Source organism: Natator depressus, chromosome 9 (genome assembly GCF_965152275.1).
Source record: "Natator depressus isolate rNatDep1 chromosome 9, rNatDep2.hap1, whole genome shotgun sequence".
NCBI classification, from domain to species: Eukaryota; Metazoa; Chordata; order Testudines; family Cheloniidae; genus Natator; species Natator depressus.
Window position 1 is genome coordinate 14,962,282 of NC_134242.1, and position 24,070 is coordinate 14,986,351.

Below are 24,070 nucleotides of genomic sequence, written 5' to 3' on the forward strand. Positions count from 1 at the left end.
GCACTGAAGGAGCCTGTGAATGAATAAGCTATATATAAAAAAGTAGTTATACAAAGTTTGGAGACTATTTTTAAAAATAGTCTCAATTCAAAGGCTATAAATACAATTTAAGTACAGTGATATTTTTTCCTTGGACTTCCACATCCAAAAATGTTAGTTTTAATTTGCTATCAGATCAGTTACTTTTGGCGGCTAAGCCAGTCATAGGATTTGGATGTATTGGATTAGAAAAGGATGCATAGAAAGTACGAAGGATGCATATGCAGTAGACCACTCAAAAAGGTACACTCATGCACCAATAAACTAGATCTTCTAGAATAGCCAGACAAAGCAGCTGTATAACAAGCCAACTGTTATACTTTAAAGGGTGTATCTTAAACTATTTCAGGTTAGTCAATGGTCCATGCATTAGCTTTTAATATTAGTAGTACAGAGCCAATTGATGAAGTTAAGTAGCCTCTTCTAGATTAACTGAAGATCATCCAGTGGATGACTCAAGTAAGAGACTTCTTAATTTCAGCATTTAACACCAAAACAATTTATTGCATAAAGGAGACAGTTTGCTGAAAGTGTTTACATTACACTGGTGGGGAAATGGATTGTGCAAAGGAATACAATATTTCTAAACCTAGATCACCTAACCAAACAAACAAGTGAAAAACTTGATCTGCTTCAGTACTAGTCAAAGAGTCCCTACCAGTTAGCAAAATGTTAGGTAACTAAGTTAAGCAACTAAGTGACAATGACTAAAGTACCATTAATGTCAGTAATAGGTCATCTGAACAGCCAATAGCTTGTCAGTCATTACAGTATAGGAGTCCATTTTAAGCCTACTTCATATCAAGTGGGTTGTTGATCGACTTAAGGTATGACTCCTCTTTGCAAACATTGAGGGAAGGTTGACCAAGGAAGGAGAAGGGATACCCTGGTAGGGAAAAAAGAAAAAAAAATGTTAATATGATCAAGGTATCAGTCTCAGCGTTGTAGTCATACCTCTCAACGTTTCAAGACCCAAAATAAGTGGGACACAGTTGGTCCAGTTTATTCAGTAGAGGTAGTCTGCTGACCCTTAATTTTAGGGACTGGCATTTTCAAGTTTTGGATAACTAACTTGGTGGGTAAGAGACATGGTTAAGTTCATTATATAAAATGAAGATTTCCCCTGTAATAAGACTGTTGAGAGGTATGTACATTACTAGGAGACCTTCTGAAGAGTTCTTAATAAAGCAAATATCTAACCCACATCCTTGTGCAGTTCATGCTTTTACAACAGCGTAGTATCTCCTTCCAAGTTTTCTAACACAGAACATGTTATAAGACAGTTTGCTATATTAGCAAATCTTGAAAGATTGAGATGAGCTTCCCCTAGCTACATAACCACTTAAACTTGTTCTGCTCTTACCATATTTTTAAGCTTCCTCAAAAACTACTGATTTGAACCTTACAGAGACTTTGATATAAAAAAAGAGCCACGAAAAAATTGTAACTTACTTTTGGTAGTTTATTACTGAATAGTCTTAGCCTGTATCACTGCAAACTAGACAAAAGGCTTGCTATTCTGATGTGAACAAGTCTCAGCAGAACTGATCATCAGTGGATTTTGTTGTGATCTGCTGGCTTAGCAGTTTGTTGCTAAGCAAAAGTTAAAACTAAAATCAGTATAAGAATAGTTGTAAGAGCTGCTTTAAGAGCTAAAAAAATTCCTTTACAACCTCAGAAGTTTAATTTCACTTGAAGTGATAACAAGTGATAGGACTATAGTTGTGCTTTAGTTGTTGAACTAGGAGAAACATGTTCTTATGGAGGTATTTAGCATAGGATGATAATTGCAAAACTCACTGTTTAAGACTCATGAAAGTCAACAGTTGTACTCTAGAAGTCTTCCATATTTGCAATCAGAGGCAATAGACTCCATGCTGAATCCAGAATTTGATTGGTCAAATTTTGGCTTTAGCATGAAGACTCTCCCACACTTACATTAAATGTGTAAATATTAAGAGGCACTTTAAATGCTATCATAGGGCAAACGTGGTTAAAAAACTTGGAAAGAAATCCAAAACCCCTCAATACGAGTGATGTCAATTCCATTTCCAAAGAATTTAAATTCCCCATTTCAGACCCAACTAGTTAACAGAAGAAATATTAAGTAGCCTAATGGGAGTTGAGATGTGCACCAAGGCAGACCAAGGAAAACCCAGCACCCATTAGAAACATTTGACAGATTCTTTAATCTTTTAGTAGTTGTGCTAAATATGAGAATCTTTAAGAAGCTCACTTTATGCAACATGGGCATTAAAGATCAGGGTTTGACGACGGAACTGTTCTCAACACCACTCCGGTCATCTCCTACATCACAAGTGGTAGTAATGACGGGAATGGGACAAAGTCTGGCCAAAGAGTGGCCATTTAAGCTTTCAGGGCTGGAAGGAGTTTTTCCTTCTCTGGCATGTGAAGGACGGCTAGTTGGAGAGTCAGGACGGAGCACAGGTCGAGACCTGGAACTTTGAGAGCTCCCATCAACAGAATTGGAGCGCTGAACATTAACGACATGTTTGACAGATCCATTTAGGCTGTATGTAGAAGAGGAACGTGCAATCTACAAATAGGAAGGGGGGTGGGGTGAAGAGTTAGTGCAGACACTGCATAATTCACTGGTTACTCTTTTATTGTGCCTTATTTCAATGCCATATCTCTAAGTAAAAAAAAAATTGTACATACCTATGGCCAGGATATTATCTACACAAAGCACTTCACCTAAACAATTCCTTTGAGTCCTTTGTAAGAAGCTTAGTGGGCTCTTATGTTCTGTGAATTTTAAAACTTACTCAATATCTTCAACAGATTAATTTTGCAGGAACAGCAGTGAGATCATGCCACAGCACTTTAAACAGGTTCAATAATGCATACAAGCCAGAACAGTACTCTTTCTGCAATAGTTTGCTCCTAGTGGAGATTGTATTAATGGTCTTAAATTGAAGTAATGACAAATTCACAAGTCATTTTCCCCATCCAAATGACGCTCTTGGGTATATATTATCAGCAACTATCAGTGCTATTGTGTATTAGGCCATTGAAACACCTACATGAAGCACTGCTTTGACCGGATATCCCAGGTGTCTATATTATCTGTCACAGCAATATACAAAACAATTGAATCAACTTTATAAAAGTGTTATATGTAACTTTAAGAGCTAGGATCCAGAATACAACCCCATGGAGGAATTAGAGGGTTTCCTGCTGGAACTAAAAATCACTGGGGTAATTATTGCAAATCCCTAAGCAAGTAGCAAGGCTGGAGTAGCTTTACTTCCTGGGGGAAGTTACATGTACTAATTTAACTCTATGAGACCTTAACGAACCAAACAGAAAAACAGTATAAAGTGATCACCCTAACATAAATGGGGAAGTCACTTTCACCTGATCAATGACACTGACCAAGAGGGACAAATCCTGAAGGACTTGGAGAGATGAAAGATGGGTGACTATTTGGTAAGCTAGGACTAGTATGTGAGCTGTTTTTAAGATATGTTCTCTTTTGATCCAAACAAACAAATCACACACACACACACACACACACACACACACACACACACACTTTGCTTTGACACTGTCATTGCCCCAGAGAGCAAGCAGAACTGCAGGTCCTCAATGAAATGCAGACATGCTGGGATAATCCGTGAATTGAAGTAGGAATTACATTCTAGATCTAGACAAAGAGTTGTGGGACTCCACCCAAGAAAAAAAGTTTCAGACCCCTAGAGCGTGGGTGCCCTCAAGGAGGCCACAAAGGGATGAGAGATGCAGTAACTTTGAAAACTGAAAATTGCCATTTAGCCCCACCTAAATGCAAAACTGTTGATTTCATAACTAATTTAGCTGCAGGTTGGATTGTTTTTAACCACAGCTCCCTTTTCCTAAGCACAGGATGGATGCCATGCTGCCAACTTATATGTTTGGCAGTTTACTATTTGGAAGAGCATCAAGAGATTTTGAATTCATCTTGTTAATGCACAGAAAAGAAAGGGATTCAACCAATCCCTTGTAGTTCTGCTGACACGTTTAAGGGTGAAGCTCAAATATGTAAGGACATAGGAGGTAGAGAAAATGCATGACTGGAATGTAACTATTTTTATGAGATACAAACTGTACCAGAATGAGGATAGCCACAGATAAAATAGCAAGAGGGGAGGAGGAATAAAAATTAAATCTGTAAGTGATTTTTTGGGGAAGAAACCTCAAATGGGAGTTAGGATGCAACTATCCCTGTGGGCAATTTATTCCTTAGTTACCTTCTGCTGAACTTCTAGCAATTTCCTCTGAAGCAGCTGTTTCTAGCTACTGTTAGACAGGATACTGGACCAGGTGGACCACTGATCTGATTCAGAATGTTAGTTCATATGCTCCCATCCTTAACTCAAGCAGCAGAGTGAAGCAATACTTTGACTGAGTTGATTACCAGTGGGCCATTAGATTGCACATTATACTGTATTACCCCTATTCCAGAGGGGATACCCTGCAAGGCAACTATAGGAGACCACCACCACCAGAGTTACAAGGGAAATTTTCAACAAGTTACAGATCTAAGAGCAGGCATTATAACATTAAATTTTTGAGTAAATTGTGTTTAGTTTATTTTCAATCCTACCAAGTCTCGTCTGTTATAGTTAGTTGTGCTGGCAACTTGAGTGTCTACTACTATAGTTCTTAAACTATAGCAGAGAAAAAAAAAAAAAAAAAAAAAGTGTAGCAGTATGTTATTTTAGACACTGAAGACTGAGATCCTCTCCCCTCCCCAAATCTATGACACACTGAATATCCTTTCCTGGGGGTTTGGGGCTGCAGCTTCTTGGTTCCTCCCCCGCCCTGTTTAGTGTCCATGAGGATAGAAGTTAACGAGGTAAGAAAGCACAGGATGTCTGTTTTTAAATGCGAAATTTAGCCATTTCAAGTTACACGAACCAGTTGTATACTTTGTCCTAAGATAGCTTCAGAAATAATTTCATTCCCAGTTGTGCGAAGAGAGTTTCTCATCTTGCCATGAGAAAGTACGTTCATTCTTAAAAGGTAGTCACTTTTTGGAATCTGCATAGTGCACTCTCGCTCCTTGTTTCCCATGGTACAGCAGATATTTCTGCATTTTACAGACTGCCAGCAAGTTAAAGAAGTATGGGCTGGATGAATGGACTATAAGGCGGATAGAAAGCTGGCTAGATTGTCAGGCTCAACGGGTAGTGATCAATGGCTCCATGTCTAGTTGGCAGCCGGTATCAAGTGGAGTGCCCCAGGGGTTGGTCCTGGGGCCGGTTTTGTTCAATATCTTCATAAATGATCTGGAGGATGGTGTGGATTGCACCCTCAGCAAGTTTGCAGATGACACTAAACTGGGAGGAGTGGTAAATACGCTGGAGGGTAGGGATAGGATACAGAGGGACCTAGACAAATTGGAGGATTGGGCCAAAAGAAATCTGATGAGGTTCAACAAGGACAAGTGCAGAGTCCTGCACTTAGGACGGAAGAATCCCATGCACCGCTACAGACTAGGGACCGAATGGCTCGGCAGCAGTTCTGCAGAAAAGGACCTAGGGGTTACAGTGGACGAGAAGCTGGATATGAGTCAACAGTGTGCCCTTGTTGCCAAGAAAGCCAATGGCATTTTGGGATGTATACGTAGGGGCATTGCCAGCAGATCGAGGGACGTGATCGTTCCCCTCTATTCGACATTGGTGAGGCCTCATCTGGAGTACTGAGTCCAGTTTTGGGCCCCACGCTACAAGAAGGATGTGGAAAAATTGGAAAGAGTCCAGCGGAGGGCAACAAAAATGATTAGGGGACTGGAACACATGACTTATGAGGAGAGGCTGAGGGAACTGGGGATGTTTAGTCTGTGGAAGAGAAGAATGAGGGGGGATTTGATAGCTGCTTTCAACTACCTGAAAGGGGGTTCCAAAGAGGATGGCTCTAGACTGTTCTCAGTGGTAGCAGATGACAGAACAAGGAGTAATGGTCTCAAGTTGCAGTGGGGGAGATTTAGGTTGGATATTAGGAAAAACTTTCACTATGAGGGTGGTGAAACACTGGAACGCGTTACCTAGGGAGGTGGTGGAATCTCCTTCCCTAGAAGTTTAAGGTCAGGCTTGACAAAGTCCTGGCTGGGGTGATTTAGTCGGGGATCGGTCCTGCTTTGAGCAGGGGCTTGGACTAGATGACCTCCTGAGGTCCCTTCCAACCCTGATATTCTATGATAAGACATCTTAAGAGACTTTACTCAGACCAGAATATAAATGGAGTTGTTTGTTGTTTTTTTTTAAAGAAAGTACAGAAAAGTGTGGCATATGCATTGTGGACCTTGTTTAATAAGAGGTTGCCATGTAAGAATAAGCTCTGTGCACCAAAATTAATACAGTCAGCTTTATCAAAATGAAGGTTATGCCATTTGGACTGTACAGCCAAGACACTTACTGCTAATGAGGATGTACTGGTCAGGCGGCTGCCTAAGTAACTTTCATTAGCTGAGCAGGGACTCCTTCCTTCTACTGTATTGTGTGCCATTAAAGCCCTTCGAAGAGCTCTCTTTGGCGTTTTGGAGAAAGAAAATGCTCTTGTAACCTGCAGAGTTTGACAAGAGTTGTTACATACATTAAGTCTTAGCATGAGACCACTAGCATCTAACATGCATTCACATTTTGATTTGCTGTGGAATTACATTAACAGTCTAGAGACCTTGCAATGAGAGACCATGTCCTACAGTGCTTTCTATACAGCATCTTAGAGGTCTATTTTAGTATTCAATCTGTGCATGCTCGCTTTTCAATCCCTGCTCCTTCAGCTGACTGCTACATATGGTCTGGACACCATGGGTTGAATTAACAGACTCTTCATTTTACATAGGTCACAAAACAGTCACATTGCAACTCTGCAGCACAATTGATCTCATGGAATTTCTTTTAACGTATAAAAAGTAAAGAAATTTTTTGAATGTATTTACAATCCTGCAATTAAAAACAAACAAACAAACAAAAAAACCCCCAATTTCATTTTCTCCTCCTAATCAGTTCTCTATATATAGAACTTTGCCAGCACTGGCAGAAATACCAACATAAATTTGTTGACTACACTGGCACTAGAAGATTTTGGTGCAAGTAATAAGGTTCACATATCAGGTAATTACTTAGCAAGTAGGGAATTAAACACTTACCTTTTTTGATGTTTTCTTTATTGCCCTGGATGCCCTACTCAACGTACTGTCCACATCTTTTGTATTTATGTCAATTGAATCAGGATCGGTAGTGTAAATAAGGTTTTCCTACAGACAGACAATTATAAGAACAGGTGCACAAATCTACCAGGATTTTTCCAACACATCATCTTTGAGTACACTCAAAAATGTGAGTTTATCTTCTAAAATTTAATTATTTATCTCTAAATTCCCCTGGAGAAGGGATAGCAAATGTAGCAGCTGTACTTAATCTTGCAGCTGCTATTTGGATTTACTTGATTTACTGAAGCTAGCTACTAGAACAGTCTCTTGTAGGAGACCTTAGCCCCATTTTCAAAATCAAGGTAGTCAAAGCAAACCAAGTGGGTCAAATCTGAACTTATTAAAAAGCCAGGCCTGATGCAAAGGGATATGCACATTTGAACTGTAAGTGTAGTGGAGTCTTGGCCTGGCAAGATAATCTGTCCGTTAGAATAGTGGAGTAACTAGAAGACTTTTGAAGACTACCCAAAGTCGATACCTTTGGCCTATGTTTGGTAAAAAGTGCTTCAGAAGATCCCAAGTTCCTCCCGAGAACAGAAATTAACATTACTGGAATGATTCAAAATGTAGACTATTCAGTTACATAATTAAGAGCAGTGCCCTAGTGCATAGGATAGGATGAAGCTTTAAATATTTTTATAGTTTTACTTGCTAGTTTTAGAAGAGTCACTGACATCCCAATAAATATTTCATATTTTGTGTTCTGAAACTCCAGTAGCATCACAGGAGTCTTTAGATTAGACTTTTTATGTGAGGGATAAGGAATTGATCTTTTGTGAAGTCGGAGGAAAGCTGCCCGAAGACGACTGTACACACAGAGTTAAGTTTCAAGAACAGCTTATGACAGCATTGTTCACTGCAGTGCTACTAGGCAGAGCTGAAGTTAAAGCCTTTACTGCCACCATGTGGCAGACTTGTATAATTATGCCTATGTTTTCTCATAAATGAAGTAGGTATTTATTTACATCAGACTTTTCAGAAACGGTGTGGTGTCCAGGTACAGATGGAGAAGAGGATCAAGTTTTTGACCCCCTAAAGTGCAAAAAAGATTCCAGTTTTATTTGGTATGCAAATCAAACTAAAGATGGGGGCACATTCAGGATGGAAATGTGTTGCTTTAAAGTGTGGTGGGGCTGCTGCCTTTAAGTAGACATCAATGTACATTACCACTCTGAGGACTGGATGTAGTTAGGAACGGATAAGGTGTGTTTCAGAGTATCATATTCCACATTAGAAAAGCACTTGACCCCTCACTATTTCCAGTGTACTGTAATGTGACAGAACATTAGTAACAGATGATACCCCATTTCTACTATTATACTTATTAGAATTGAGTGGCGACAAAGACAATTAAAGGAACTGATAGATGGGTGGTTGACCCACTTAGCAAAACTGTCAGATACTTCTCTCAGGATAAAAATATCTTACTGTGTGGGGGGGGGGCGGCGGCGAGAAGAGAGAAGAACTTCTCCAGAAGTTCACCCATTCAAAGGGAGCCAGTGGATCAGAAATAGTACACACATTCTGAATTAGTGTCCTCATGGAAAGACAAGACTCATTTAAAGAAAGGTTTTTTTGTTTTTTTTCCCCAGCCTTAAAGAAACAACCTCAAATATTTAACAGATTGTATAGTGAAAATATGAAGTAACATGTTGAACACAGTCAAACTCAAACTGGCTGTTCACTCCAGAGTGTGTGTGTGTGTGTGGGGGGGGGGGCGTACGTACGTGCGCGCGACACACAGAAAAATGTAAGCTGGAAGGTCCTTGCCTGGTTACATTTACATGCTGTATTTCAAAGTTAGTACATTTTTTATTTTTGGCTTCTGGCCTGGAAATACACACTGGAAATTCTCAAAGGTGTGCTGGGAGAAGGTTGACACCTTAGAACATTCCAGTTTGTGATGAAAGATGCTTTAGGGCTCTATGCCTCACTGAGGTAGAAGCATTTCATACCGCTGTTCTATCAGGCTGTCTATACAGACAAACAAATTAAGGGATTATACACAGTCAATTTCTACATCTCAATGAAAATGCCTACTGTTAGAAATGCTACAACAGTGCAGAGAGAATTGCGCTGGCCTGGCTTACACTGGTAAAAGACCCAAAAGATAGTATAGACATGCCCTATTGTATCTATACTACAGGCCTTGGACTGTTATCACAACCATAAAGAATTAGTAGTATTTTTATTTTTTTAAAAAAAAAAAAAGCCAGGTTCTGTAGAACCTAATGGTTAAGGAGTAGGCCTTAGTAGCCCTCTTAACCACCAGAGAAGTTTCTTACTCTGTTAGCTTGAGGATATGCCAAGGCCTGGTTTCTTCCTATTATCACAAAGAAGCAGTTAAATTAAAATGTATCTAAAAGACATTTGCAATGAACTATTTTCACTGATAACCTACTACTAGACAACTTACAGCATCTGCTTTACAAATTGTATTCGCTACATGCCGACACAGCATCTTCAGCCAATCCTCTTTAGGAGGCTCCTCAGTTGTCATCTGAAAACTAAACAACAAGTTGTTCTGTTCTGTTGGTGGCCGCACAACCAAGGCAAAAGCTTTGTGGCAGTCTATAATTGAAGACAAAAACATTCAGTTCATACTGTTCCAAACAGAGGACAGTCTACCTTCATACAATTCTGGAAAAAAAACCCACAGATTTTAAGCAAGTAATCTTATGACTTACATTTAAGTAGCAGTCAGGTTCAAGTTAAAGACTATTAGGGTATGTCTACACTGCAATTAAGCTCCTGTGGTTGGCCTGTGCCAGCTGATTCAGGCTAGCGGTGCTTGGGTTAAGGGGCTATTTAATTGCACTGTAGACATTTGGGCTCTGGCTGTGAGGGTCCCAGAGCCTGGGCTCTAGCCCAAGCCTGAACATCTGCACTGCAATTAAAACAGCCCCTTAGCTTGAGCCCCACTAGCCAGAGTCAGCTGGCACAAGCCAGCTGAGGGGGTCTAATTGAAGTGTAGACATTGCCTTACAGGCAGCATGGTCTAATGGATAGGGAAACGGCAGTAACAAATCTTGGATTATCTTCTCAGTTCTGCAACCTTGGGCAGGTCGTTTCTTCACCTGCAAAGCAGAGGGAAGTGATGCCTGCCCTATTTTGTAGAGCACTTTGAGAAGCAACATTGAAGCTGCTATGTATTCTGTTATGAAGGAAGTTTGACCATTTGAGATATTCAAATTTGACTAAACAGAATTATATCTTATATCTTGAAAGGATACTGATGTTAAACCCAGTCTATGCTGGACAAGGGACCCATTGCTGACAACCAACCAGTGCTGAACACAATTAAGTTGCAAGTGTAGACAGACAGTGCTCAGCACTGCTTCAGAAACGGGAGCTAGAACTTGGTCAGAAGGGTTCAGCTACCCTCTTGCCACCAGTGGATCATCTTTTAGTGTGAAGAAGCCAAGAGGCTAAAATTCATTGTCAGTCTACTCTGGTGTCTCTGCCATCAAATAATTAGACTACAGCAAAAAGCGCACACACTCTCCATTAATACCAGTTTAAAAAATGACTGCAGTTAAATCTAAAGTTACAGTTAGACTGTATGAGGTTGCTGCCTGCTTACTAGATGGCCTCTTCCTACTTCTTACTCAGAAGAGTTGTCTTAAGCTCTGAAAAACATACAAACCCAGTAAGATCTGATGAAGAGATCTAGAGAACACCAACCAAAAAGTCTGATCACTTGAAGTGAAGCATTATTGTATTTTAATTTCTAACCAGAGAATGTTTACAGCAATTACAAGCTTCTGAAAACAGATTTATGATGGTATTGCTGCTACAACATTGAATAAATTGGTATGAACTGTTGCTACTGTGAAACATTAATCTAACCATGACCAAGCGGTAACACGAGTTAAGTTAAACCTTTGTCCTCAGGTGGGAGGGATAGCTCCTTGAGTGCCACCACCACATTTGAAATGAAGATTTGTATTTGTGGAAACAGCAATGGGCCAAGCAACAAAAAGCACACTCAGCAGAACAAGGGCTGTGTTTAAAAGCTCTGTAGGATTATTTTTTATTGCAGGTTCACAGTGCCATTTGGCTGGCTCTTGTTGATATGGCCTTTAGTGGTTATTTCAAGATCATTGGCCAGCAGGCAAACAATCTTTAAATAAAAAACTTGTTGCTTTGTGGTTTCAAGCCAGAACATTAGCATTTGTAGCTGTCAGCTGGAGTGTAATCACATAATTAGTTCTCAGAATATATTATATACACACTTCAATGTTCTATCTCCCCCACCATTCCCCCACTGGGTTTATTAGCTATAACACCATTCCAAGCACAGACCTTCTGTCTCCCTGATGTCTAGCACTTTCTTGATCTGCGAGAGAGGCATGAGAACAATGTGTTTGAGAGATGCTGGGGGCCTGGTCTGGCCATGGGGGCTCTTGAAAGCACTGATAACTTTGTGCCGTTTCCTTGCAATCTGTAAGAAGAGTATGAGGTAACAAGTTTAAATCTTACAATTAAAACAATCAATAAAAATCAAAGCTTAAAGCTTAGGGAGAGAGAACAGATGAAGTCTTCATCTAGTAACTAGCTCCAACATATGGATTTATACTTCTGTTTGAAGAGAAGCTGTATGTCTTTTTTCAGAAGAAGAACTAGGATTGTTTTTATTTAAAAAAAAGGAAGTATGTTCCTTGAAAGGCTATGATATTTCCTCTCATCTGGTTCCCCTAGTTTCCCAGTATACTCTTGCATGCACCTAGCTGTAGAGCAGATCCTAAAAACAGCAGATTGGTCAATGTTCAAACAGGGATGCCACCTGTTAGTTGTAGCCCAGTACAGTATTTGGATTTTCAGAGCCCTTGGCCCAGCTTAGAAAGTCCACTTCTCTGCAACCAGAGTGACTTGAAGCAGTTTTATCTACAATGCGATAAGTTTGGCTTTACCTAAGTGAGACAAGCTACTAAAAAACGTGGCAAGCTCAAAACAATGAGGGTCACAGCATTGGAAGGCGGATGGGCTAGGGGTTCCCAGGAGACAATTTGGCAGCCGTTTGCTTTAGGTTAGTATTTTTTAAATGTCTAACTGCTCTTTTCCATGAGGCCACGCACTATTTGCTGCGGGAAAGAAGGGGAATTTGGGGATAAGTTGTTTATAAGTAGTCCAAGGTAGGGAGAGTGTTTCAACATGGTCCAATGCAAGCCATCTTTTGACCTTACATGCCTCTCCAATACCACCCACGTGCAAAGAAGCACTTCTCTCTTTTACATTCAAGCTTAGAGGGGGCTGTGTTTTTCTGACACCTCAGATACCTAATTCACAGGAGTCAGTTCATGATTCTGTTCTTACATTCACAAAACTGGAAGAATCTTCTCTGTACTCTGTCTGCTACGTTTTGATAATGACTTCCTCTATGTGCTTTCTTCAGTGATTAACTATTTTTGCCCCCTCAAGATTCTGTCACTGGATCCCTTATTCCCTTTGTTTACTTCCACATCTCTCGCCCTTGAGTTACTCCGATTCAAAGGGAAAGAGTTCACACACAGCAATTTTTTTTTACTGTTTGAGGACTGGAGAGTATTCTGCAATCCACCAATACTACTTAGGTTTTTATACTATATTTATTGTAGCATGTTCCTTGCTCAGCAGCAGGAAATACTTTAGAAATTACATGAAATGCTCTTCATCAGAAAGGCACAATACTGCAGACTCCAACCCAGAATTCCAGATTCCTACTAGTTAGGCGAGTGAAAAACCAAAGCAAAGCCATGGAGCCTGGGGCTGTTGCACAGGAAAGCAATCCTTTGCTCAAAAACAAGTGTAGTACTTAATCTTAAATTATTTAAAATAAGACACTTGCTAGGGTGTGTGTACAATGAAGGCTACAAAATCATGGGCTCCCAGTTTGCTTGCAGGATTTCTAAGAAGTTTGATGCAGTACTAGTCCACTTTAGATTCTTCCTCTCCCCTCAGTGACAACGTATGTATTAGCAATATCCATTTTTTAAAAAGGTGAAAGTAGCCCTCACTAGAGCCAAAAGTTACTCTTCTTTTTTAGGAAATCTAGTGTACTTGTGGCACCTTAGAGAGTAACCAATTTATTTGAGCATAAGCTTTTGTGAGCTACAGCTGTAGCTCACAACAGCTTATGCTCAAATAAATTGGTTACTCTCTAAGGTGCCACAAGTACTCCTTTTCTTTTTACGAATACAGACTAACACGAGTGTTACTCTGAAACTAGATTTCCTGATGAAATCCTGTAAGATTTTACACTGATGAAAAATTCCCTACTTATTACTAGTACCCCAATTCATGTGATCTTACATTGAATATGTAAGGAGGAGGTAGGGGACTTCGGAAAGTGGATTTCTAGGCATCCCTTAGAGCAGGCAATTTTAGAAACTCCTTGGGGTAGGAAATGGACCACCCACCAAAAACAAAGCCACCACAACTCACGTAATCTGTGTATTTTGTGAAACACACACATTTTTACAATAGTGTCTCAAAATGGAATTTTCATGGTCCATCTACAATTCATGAATCTCCAAATTAATCTTTTCTTGCTATCCTCCTCCCCTCCCCAAACACATTGTATCCCATCCTGGCACTTGAAGTTGAGATTCCTTTGGGGTCCGTTCTGCTTTAGCAGTTTTATTTAGTTCATAATCTCTCATGACAGAGTTTTATATATGTGGGTTTAAGTGCATTATATCACTGAGACCTCTAATAAAGCTATCTAGCACAGACTGCAGAAGTGATTTTCTGTCTACTATTTCACAAAATCAATAGCTGCCAAAACCCTGACCCCAATCCTTAGGAAGTATTCCTTGTACCGGTCTGATAAATATCAAAGTTCCTCAAGCATTTTTTGGGAGACCTATGTTGAAGTTTGCCTTTAATAGTGTTGAAAGTGAAGAGTTTTCCTCCATCAAGAGCTAGTGAAACCAGGCAGCAAGTTCCTTTCCCAAATATAAAAGACACATGAAAAAGGTTAAAAACAGTTGTATTGATTAGTACAGGGATAACTGCAGCAGGTTGCCAGATCTCACAGCACAGTGAGGATGACACAAAGGGACTGCAAACCCCCCCATTTCTCTGCTGAGTTAGGTGGGACATGCAAAAGGAGCAGAAAAATCTGCCACAGAAAATAGTCTGTTGATATACATGACAATGCACAGGTGATATTCCATGAGGAATTCTTAGAACAGTCAATGGGTGCCAACATCTGGAAACTCTATTCAACTTGTTCCCTGATTTTGAATAAACAGCCCTACAGGATAGGCATAGCACAGCTAAAGTTCAGAAAGCTGCTGAAGGCAGAAGTACTCATGGTACATGGTGCTACTCAAATTCCATGGCCACATCATCACTTTGAGGCACCCAATTATTCAAATATCAGGCTACCCGCAAACCTGTCTTGTGGAGCCATCCCAGTGTTGCTGCACTTGGACAAGTGACTCTGGCTCACCAACTTGGCTCAAGCTTAAAGGAATGACTACAATGAAATGGGAGTCTTGGGGTGACTTCCTCCTCTGCCCTAGACTCCAGTTCCTCAAATGATGTTTCCTGCTGTGAAAGGGCAGAGGGAGGACGATGTAACCTCAGTTTCTCTAAAGGACAGTTCCGGAAGTCTATTGAATTGTTGCCAATAGCCAGCCCACAGGTCCCAATATGGCCATTGCAGGGGGTCCATAATGGAGCAGGAGTGGCATACAGGTTTGGTTCCACCATCCTAGATGAGCTGCAAAGTTCTCCCTGAAGAGGAATGTTGGAGAACCCCTAATAGGGATTGGGGGAGGGGAGAGGGAATTGAGGAGACTGACTGGGAGTCTTCCTCCATGTTCTCCCATGGGAGAAGGGAAGGAAGGGAAAGCAGCCAATGAAGATGTAGGAGAGTCCTGTGTCACAGATTTGCCACTTAGAGCCTGAGATCTTGGCATTGTGAGATGCTCAGTACCTAACAGCAACCAGGACTCTAGTTCATATTAACACCACAGCCAAGGTCACGGTGGCTGGAGCTGATGGCACCATTAATGATGAGCATGCTACAGGCTGTGTCAGATGCTGATGCCTGCTCAGTACTAAGTGTACTGCTGGTAAAGGCACCATGCCTGAGCTACTTGCATTGGTACCAATGGCTGGGTTAAGGCTTGTGATGGCACCAATGGGAAGCTCAAGGGTACCCTCTGCTTACACCCCTTCCTAGCGGAGGGTATAGGCACCCTATTGGAGCTATGTTTCTTCTCCTTGGATCTCCAAGGCTTCATGGTCCTGCCAGCACCAGAGGAAGAGTCCTTGGCTTCAGCAGAACCCCTGGAGATGAAGGCCTGGACAGGAACCTAATCTTCTTTGCAGCTGGCTCCTTAGATACAGAGTCTGTGCTCGTCTTTTTGGGAGTATTCCGAGGGTGCTCCAAAGGCTTTTTCTTATGAGAAACATGACCCGAGGTTGATTGGGGTGCTGGATTAGTCCTGGGACAAATGTTCAGGGGGGAAGAGAGGCCTGACCTGGATCAGAGGGTGGTTGCAGGACTGTTCCATCACCAGCAGTTGGAGTTTTATCTCCCTGTTTTGCCTAGCCCTGGACTTAAGGGCTATACAAAAACAAAAAAAGGAGCACTTTGGGAGATGTGGGACTCCCCAAGGCAATCATCCATTGTCACTGGTATAGCCTCCTGGAGGAGAGGCAGCATTTGAAACTTGGCAAACCAGGCATATCCCACCAGGAAAGGGCAAGGTCTCCAAGGGAAGAAAGAAGGAATGCAGTTCTCGCACCTAAACCACCACTAACAACCACCCTAAATTAACTGACAGAAAAAGGGGACAAAGAGAAAAGCCTTGTATGCTCTAGGCAGACAGTGTAGTGTTCAGTCTCAGGCAGAGGCAGAAATGAAGGAACTGAGGACGGTTCGCCATGCACTCCTATATAGCCTTGCTGTTTGCCACAAGATTTCATAGGGCACACATGTGGGCTGAATGGACACTGATACCTCGAAATCTTCAATCAAGGGCTCAAGAGGCGTATGTGAATCTGAAATGGAGCACCCACAGGTGCTCCACTACTCAAAGAACACTGCTTCCCCAAAAAAGGGGCAGTGGGTGCCAGATACTAGTAGAGATCATTCCTGAGTAGGTTATATCAGTTTGGGGGAAGATGAGAGCCATCATTTAAGCCTCAAGTGTGCAGAAAACACATGACTTTTTTTAAAATCAGAGCAGTATCTCGGGAACCCCTTGCTCAAACAACTTTCAATGTGGACCACTAACCCTACCCCAGACACTAATGATACATGGCAGTTTAAAGACTACTCATGTACACATTTATTTTAGAGCCCTTGGAAAATATTAACTGTTAAACAGCAAGCTAGTCTTAGCCTTAATGAGAGAGGTGCTCCTGCCCCTATACAGTTACAATGCTTCAAGTGGGCATATCCACACATATTCCCATATGGTAGCATAGACTAGAATGAATCAAAGTGGATCCTGCTTACCAGGGCCCACTACCCCACCAAGATGTTGTAGTTTTAGGAATTTACACAAGGCCCTGAGTCTATGTCCATTAACGCTCAGTCATTTTTAGCCTTCTAAAAAAGAAGAAGAAGAAAAAAGAAATGAAGAAACCCACGCCCGAAGTTTTGTCAAAGCCAATTTAACTTGCCTTTCTTTTGGCAGAGTGGCGCTTCTCTGGGCCAGAGTAGCTCAGCTTTGTTTTGTCATTAAGTTATCTTGCCTGTAGTGGCGTGACACTAGTCCAAGGTGTTAAACGGCCTTGTGGTCTTTCTTTGGGCAGACTTTGCAGCGAGTTTTAAATTCCTTAACGAAAGTCTCTGAACCAGGCACAGTAGTTGAGGTTGTAAATAATTCTCTCTCTCTCCACTTAAGCCTCCAAAGCCCAATTACGCTCCCCCCACCACGTCTTCATTTTTCCAACAGCAATTACTGGTTATACTGCTTGTGTGGACACTTTAGACTACACAAAAATGTGTACATAAGCATATATCTACCTGAGAGAGAGACCCATTTACTGATATTAAATACCAATAAGCCCCAGAAGACGCAAATGTGCTAAGTCAGTATCTCCAGCACTTCCAGTAGTGCCAGTGGCTGACAAGCACCAAAGGCTTGATTCACTACAAGCTGAAAATAACTAACTTATATACACAGACACACGCGCACACACACACACACACACACACACACACGTAACTACTGAAATCCAGGTTGTCAATCCAATCCCAAGCATGCTGAGATTTAACATTTTCTACTTCTTAGAGGAAAATGGATGTTGATGTGTTAGGGACAAGTAAAATGCTCAAACTTCCTGTAATTTAAAAGCTTTGAAAGATACAAGCAGCGTTCACTCATTCATGCGAACATTATCTTTATGCACTGCATTTACTTATGAAAAATTGAATGATTTATCAGAAGGCATAGGCCAGAAGAAAATTATAACTAAGCTAAACTCATTTATGTCACTAGTTTAATTTTTGTGCCAAGGAACTGTGTCCTGTGGAAGAGCAACAGATACTGAAGCACCATCGTTCTACTTTAGCGGACAGTATTATTCCATATGCTGCTTCAACATAATGTCTTTCACTGCCAATATGTAGTCCGTTCATTAGGGATATAAGACATTACCAACTTGTCAGTGCAATCTCTACAGTAGTGCCAAGAAACCGGCAATATTGATAGCAGGCTAAATGTTCAACTTGCCCTCTCCGTTTAGTATTTCTTCATAGGGTTTCAGTATTTAGGATAACTTGCTTATTTATACTAAAGTTTGAGTTACAATGCATTCTGCAATGCCTCAGTTCAGTGAGAATTTTCTACAGCCTTACCTCTAGACAGTCACTAAACAGAAAGAGCGTGACCTGTTCTCCTCTGTCACAGAGGTCATCGCCAAGTGCAACCGTTTCCAATCGCTGAACTAAGCTTCGGTGAGATGACAAGAGATTGGCCTAAATGGTAGAAATGAGCAGCTCATTAGACATTAATAAATACGAGCCAGACCACCACTCACTCAACTCAACATTGGAAATATGGTTTTATAGTGAAGGACCTTTTAACCTTTGATATTGTTGAATGTACATTCTAAACACAAGAGTTATACAGAGGTAATCAGGTTAAGTAGAATTTTAACATAAGGGCTAAGTCAGTTGGTCAGTCATTCTACAGGTCAATAGCTTGAGGGCAGTAACTTACTGGACATCCATCAACTTCGTACACAACATCAAAGATCAGTCTTTGTGCTTCTGTTTTCCTTTTGTCTTCATTAATGTGTCTGAGGAAAGTATGTTGGTTTATCAGTATTAAACAATAAGAACAGATCAAACTAAATTTAAAGGCACAAAAGTGAGGCTGGACATTCAGAGATATGGTCCCCACAGGCACACCAATACACAATATACAGTAATTGACCATTCAAATTAAAAAACCACCACCACAAACATGATCATTTAAGTGAACTGCTTTTCCATGTGCAATGTATTAAATATATGTGCATCCAAATCTGGAACAATGCAGTTACACATGTTAGCAGAAACCAGCAAACTGCTCAGCAACTATGAACAGAGAAGCAGAAACTGATTTTCAGCAGTGCCAAGTACTTGCCATTTTTGTTCTGTCCTTTGAATTAAATGCAATGCTCACTTGAAGAGATTTGGGCATGTGTAAGTGAACTGTTGCTAGTTAGAGTTCATGAATAATTTTTTGTATTGGACAAATATAGCATTAGTCTAATGTTGAATATCTTTCCTCACTAGGGTACATCCTACACCTGCAAGACTCTTAGAACCTAAAACTTCAAGATGGAGAACACTTCTATTACGACACAGTTACATAACACACACCAGAAACTGACCCTCCACCAGTAGTTTATGTCCTTCCAATAGCGTTCATTGGAGTCAAGATAATGGGTCAGTCAAGGCGGGGTGTGCATGCGTGTGAAGATCTCCTTTACTTTGGCTAAGAGTGGCATATGGGAGCTCTAAAAGTGCTAGACCCAACATGGGCCAAGAGGGAGGAATTCCCCAGGCACGCATAGCAAAAGATAGCTACGAGGCCGCTTTCGGAGGATTCCATTGAAAGCTCTGGCATGGGGTGGGAGGAATGTTGAAAAGGTAGGTGCCACAGCATTACTGAGATTTGCAAGATACCTCAGTAAGACCCAAGAGAATATTTCATATCAAGTGTCACTTACGTCATCACTTCCTTTAATGATTCAATAGCTCTCTCTAGCATGCCTTTGTCTGGGTTGTCTTCTGCTGTATGTTTCTTAAGGTCTGCAGTAGGAAAATGTTAAACAAGTGTTGAATGTCTGCAACAATAAATCATTTAAACTTTTGCTTTATAATTCCCATGATAGGAAGACCTCTTACTTTTCATTGTTAAGTTAATGCAGCCTCATGCCCAACACGATAAAGCAAATTAGTCAGTTTTCTGCTGAAATCAATCTTGCACACTCATGGGTGTTTTCAATCACCTTCATGCTCACCTACACTCATTCGAGAGTTATGAGTCATATGTGCTCACTGCTGTTTCACGTCTGCATGTTCCATTTGCATATACAGTTTCCACAATATCTAGCCACTTAACAAGCCATTTGTATGTATTTTTGTACACCCATGTTTATATGTTTGGAAAAAAAGTCATCTACACTCCAATCCCAGCAACAAATATTAGGTTCTATCCTTAACATGCAGTGCTTGTGAAGGAACATAAAACTGAAATCTAGTCAATTAAGAAAGTTGAAAACTTTCAACAGTACGACCCTGCCTTGAAGTCCACTGCCAGTTTTTGTGCATTCACATTCTCTTTTGAGTTTCTTTTAACTTATCTTGTCCCTTTTTTAGAGGCCGGGGGTTGGTTTTGTGGGTTGAAAGATCCATAAAAACAGGACAATCACAAGATAGTCATATATAGAAAAAATTACAAAACTTGCCACACATAAGCTTCTGTCACAGGCATAAAGTAAAATAAAACAATGTCTGTTTGAGAGGTCTTAGGCTCTACTTTAACACTGCTAGGTAGTAGATTTAGGGCAAGAAGGATGTTTGAACTAGAGTGCCTTTAAGAGCATCCCAAGTACATCACTCAGGAGTACATAATGACTGTTACAACAAGTAGCAGTTCACACACTAAGTGAGCCATTAGAACTGAAATGACTACAGAAAGTAGTTCATGCTATGACACTGAAGTGTTCCCAATTATTTTAGCATAAAGGTTGTGGCTTTGGGAGCTGAAATAGATTCAGATTTAGAGCATATACCCCGTTTCCACAGAGTAGAGGCTTGCCTATACCTGTATGCTGAAGTGAAGCATATGACCAACTGAATCTACTGAAATACATACCACACAATCTGGCTCTTGGCTTTACCAACTACGATTGGAACATTGAAATAAGATTCTAATTCATCTAAACAGCAACCACTTTTCATTTACTGACTAATAAGCCAGGTGTCTGACCCAAAACGGTACCCAAAAAAGTTACCATTTAGAAGTAAAGCAACACTAGGCAACCGCTGAACTGGTCGAATGAGTAGTTCAGCCAAACTTTGACGGCCACATTCTGGTTTAGCTTGGTTTATCTAGAAAGGAGAAAGGCATTGCATTTTACACTAGAGCAACATGCAGGCTTTTCTGCTTGAGAAATCTAACAGGGAATTAAAAAAAAGTTCTTAAGCATAGCGGATTACATTCCTGAGATATGAAACTATAATTCAAGTTAGTATGTTAAAGAGTACTTCCAATTCTTATTACTTGCATAGTGTATGCCAAAAAAGACAGTATTAAAAGAGAATCTATAAATACAAGTAATAGCAATGTGAAAGTTCTGGACTACTGCAACACCCCTGGGTGCTCATTCAGCTCCATTTACACAGCTTTTGTTAAAACTAGGTCTAAAGCCTATTTTTGAAAAACTATTACCTAGATTTATGTTTAACCAAGTTATCATTCCACTACAGAGTCTAAAAGGAACCCTTCCCCCACTCCCAGCCCCTTTGCTTCTATATTAAAGATCCCCTAGTAATAGCACCCCCTCCTTCGGGCAGTCTGAAAGGTGGTGCACAGTAGCATCCAAGTGCAATCCTATCCACCCACCCCCAATCAGGTTGATAGTATGTGTTAAGTCTGTCAATTTTGCTATCCAATTCAATTCTTATCCATCACTCAATCCGCAATAGAAACCAGTTCTTAGTATTCCACATACAGGTCTAGGAATGAAGGCAACCCAAGACTTTCAAATACCAGAGTTTGACCACCTTCTGAATAACCACTTCCCAAGAAGGACAAGTTATAGAGGGCAGTAGTTGGCAAAATCCTGACTGTTGTAACTATTGAACAGGCTCATAAAAATCTTTTGAGTGAATGTGGCTCCCTGACCTCCCTTATGGAAGCATTAACATGGTCTACCAGTTGACCCAGTGCCTTCCATCTTATTTTTAATAGCTATGAAGAGCCAACTTGTAGTTAGAAACCCCCAACCTCCTAACACTGGAAATAGCCAAAATTCAACCAAGGAGAGTTAAATCTCTATTTTAGTCCAGAAAAAATAGGTTGCCCATCTAAGCAGCAGCAAGATGCCCTTCATTTGTTTTCACGAACTTAATCCCACAGTGATATCAACACTTTCTGGGAGGTGCTGATGATTGTTACATTTTAAATGTAACAGCCTTGTTTCAGACAGTCTGTTACCCTGGAGACACTAATGTCACATACTGGTTGCTAAATGCCACTTCTCTATAAAGGTTTGAAGAATTACTGAGGATTCTAGTGCCTAAACCTCCCATTCTATCCCATGCCCAAAATTTACAGTTCTATTGTATTTTTCCTTCCCCTAACTGAAATCTAAAGATTCACTGAGTTAGTGAATTTTTTTAGTGGTATTAAAGTTTAATCTCAGTAATATATTCAAAAAGTTGCTGAAAATAAAGTTCAGTGCATAAATACCTTTAGGAAAGCATGAAACCGTGGCTTCTGTTTTTCACATTTCATAATAGTTTCTTTGCTCATTTCAAAGAAGTTCACAAAAGGAGGGTATGTTTTCAACAAGTCTTTTGACTGAAAAAAATATTGCAAAATGCTTTAAGCATAGACCTTAGGTAAACAAGCAAGCAGTCTTTATGTACATTGTATTACAGTAGTAAGACAGCTTTGAAAGCTGTAGCCGTTTTCCACTCTGGACTTCTGAGGGTCTTACTGTTTAGACTACACCTTCCTTGAAGCTTGAAAACAGAACCCCTTTTCTTCACCGATTTTCTTCCTCATCCTACAGAAGAAATCATAGGGTTGCCTGTAGTTTTATCTTGGGCTAAGATGTGTGAACGTGACAGTTGAAAATATGGCCACAGTATTGACAATAGGCTTCATTTGCCCTAGTCAGGGAGAGCATTGGACAACTGTATTCCAATTGTTGTTTCTCTTGAACTGCATTTGTCTCTACCTTCTTGCATATTCATTACCAAGGGATAGGAAATCCTGGTCTGACTAAAACAACTAACCCTCTGAGTTGGTTTAAATTTATTCCTTCTTCAACTACGCTCTCCCCTCCCCCATGCATCTTTTCACTAGGAATGAAGTGGAAGCAATAAAGTACAACCACACAATTACAAAGCTGACAGGCTGTTTTCTTGGTGCTCCCAGTTTATTCAAACAGCAGTGGAATACCAGAGGTTACAGGAAAAATCTCTTTGTAACATTTCAAGCCTGGTTTCTAGAGTCTGGATAAACGTCTGTACAAAGCTTTTTGGAGCTTTGCCCAACATTACAATACAAGAGAGAAAGAAGAAGTCTTTAGTTCGACATGAGTTACTGCAGGAGCTTCCTTACTCTGTCATTATTTAAATTGACAACTGAGGATTTATCCTGGATACGCTAATGAGAAATATGTACAGAGCAGTTTTCATCCAAAAAGATTAGTGGTGTTCCTCAATGCATTTTAGATTACATTAGTAAAAACCAGTTTACAGCTACTGTAAAAATAACTTACATATTTAAGAATGACATCACCAATACTTTTGCTTTCAGCCCAGTTTATCATAAGGCCTTCAAGGTCTTCCTGGAATATAAACAATTGTATTAGGAAGACAATAAGCAGCCTGATTTAAAAGATCCATGAATCTAAGTTGTACAGCTAGTATTTATACATTTCTTTACTCAGGGCCTGACATTGTGCGGCAATTGCTATGGAATCCAACACTTGCTATAGAACTGTGCTCCAGATTTTAAGCTTACAAATCGTACAAACGTACATATGCCTCGCATTCATCATTGTGAAACAGCTTTCCAATCATCATCTAAGTGTAAGTCAAAACAAGGTTATCTCCCAGTTTGCAGATAAATAGACATGAAAGGTCCTGCATTCTCAAATGGGATATTAACTCCCAATGACGGTAGTTAGGGAAAGAATGTGGGAGAGAATGAAAACCCTTTGTAAGACAAACTATATCACTTTCCTCTTCTCCCTCCAACCCAAATAGAGATAACGGAACCTGTTAAGTGTGACATACTGGGGTGTAATCCAGACCAGTGGGGTGCTGTGTCACCCTTGCCCTACAATCTGAAGTGCCTTGCAATGCCCTAGCTCTCAACCTGGACCACTAATGAACAGTTTGCCAGCGTGCAGGTCACTCCCAGATGTGTTTGTGTAACTGTAGCTTATCAAATCACACTCTGCGTTAGTTATACTGCACGGTGACCCCAACACATGCCCACTCCTGGATTTCCCCCCAGGAACGTACTGCCCAGCCCTCTCATGGACAGTTCAAATATATAAGTCCATTATGGGAACAACATACAACTACTTGCCACCTTAAATGGAGTTACCCAGACACTGGCTTAAACACTG

The 24,070-nt window shown here is 40.5% G+C and overlaps 1 protein-coding gene across 1 annotated transcript in view; it reads right to left on the reverse strand.

The window, feature by feature from the left end:
- Positions 1–2,299: 2,299 nt before the first annotated feature.
- Positions 2,300–24,070, reverse strand: part of ECT2 (epithelial cell transforming 2) — a 48,390-nt gene continuing 26,619 nt past the window's right edge. The window contains exons 14-24 of the mRNA XM_074963561.1: positions 23,213–23,281; positions 22,174–22,284; positions 20,714–20,810; positions 19,424–19,505; positions 18,427–18,505; positions 18,063–18,182; positions 11,564–11,702; positions 9,675–9,829; positions 7,196–7,303; positions 6,460–6,606; positions 2,300–2,596 (exon numbers count right to left, since the gene is read on the reverse strand). Of these exons, the coding sequence (XP_074819662.1) occupies positions 2,300–2,596; positions 6,460–6,606; positions 7,196–7,303; positions 9,675–9,829; positions 11,564–11,702; positions 18,063–18,182; positions 18,427–18,505; positions 19,424–19,505; positions 20,714–20,810; positions 22,174–22,284; positions 23,213–23,281 (1,404 nt within the window). The remainder of the gene's footprint in view (positions 2,597–6,459; positions 6,607–7,195; positions 7,304–9,674; positions 9,830–11,563; positions 11,703–18,062; positions 18,183–18,426; positions 18,506–19,423; positions 19,506–20,713; positions 20,811–22,173; positions 22,285–23,212; positions 23,282–24,070) is intronic.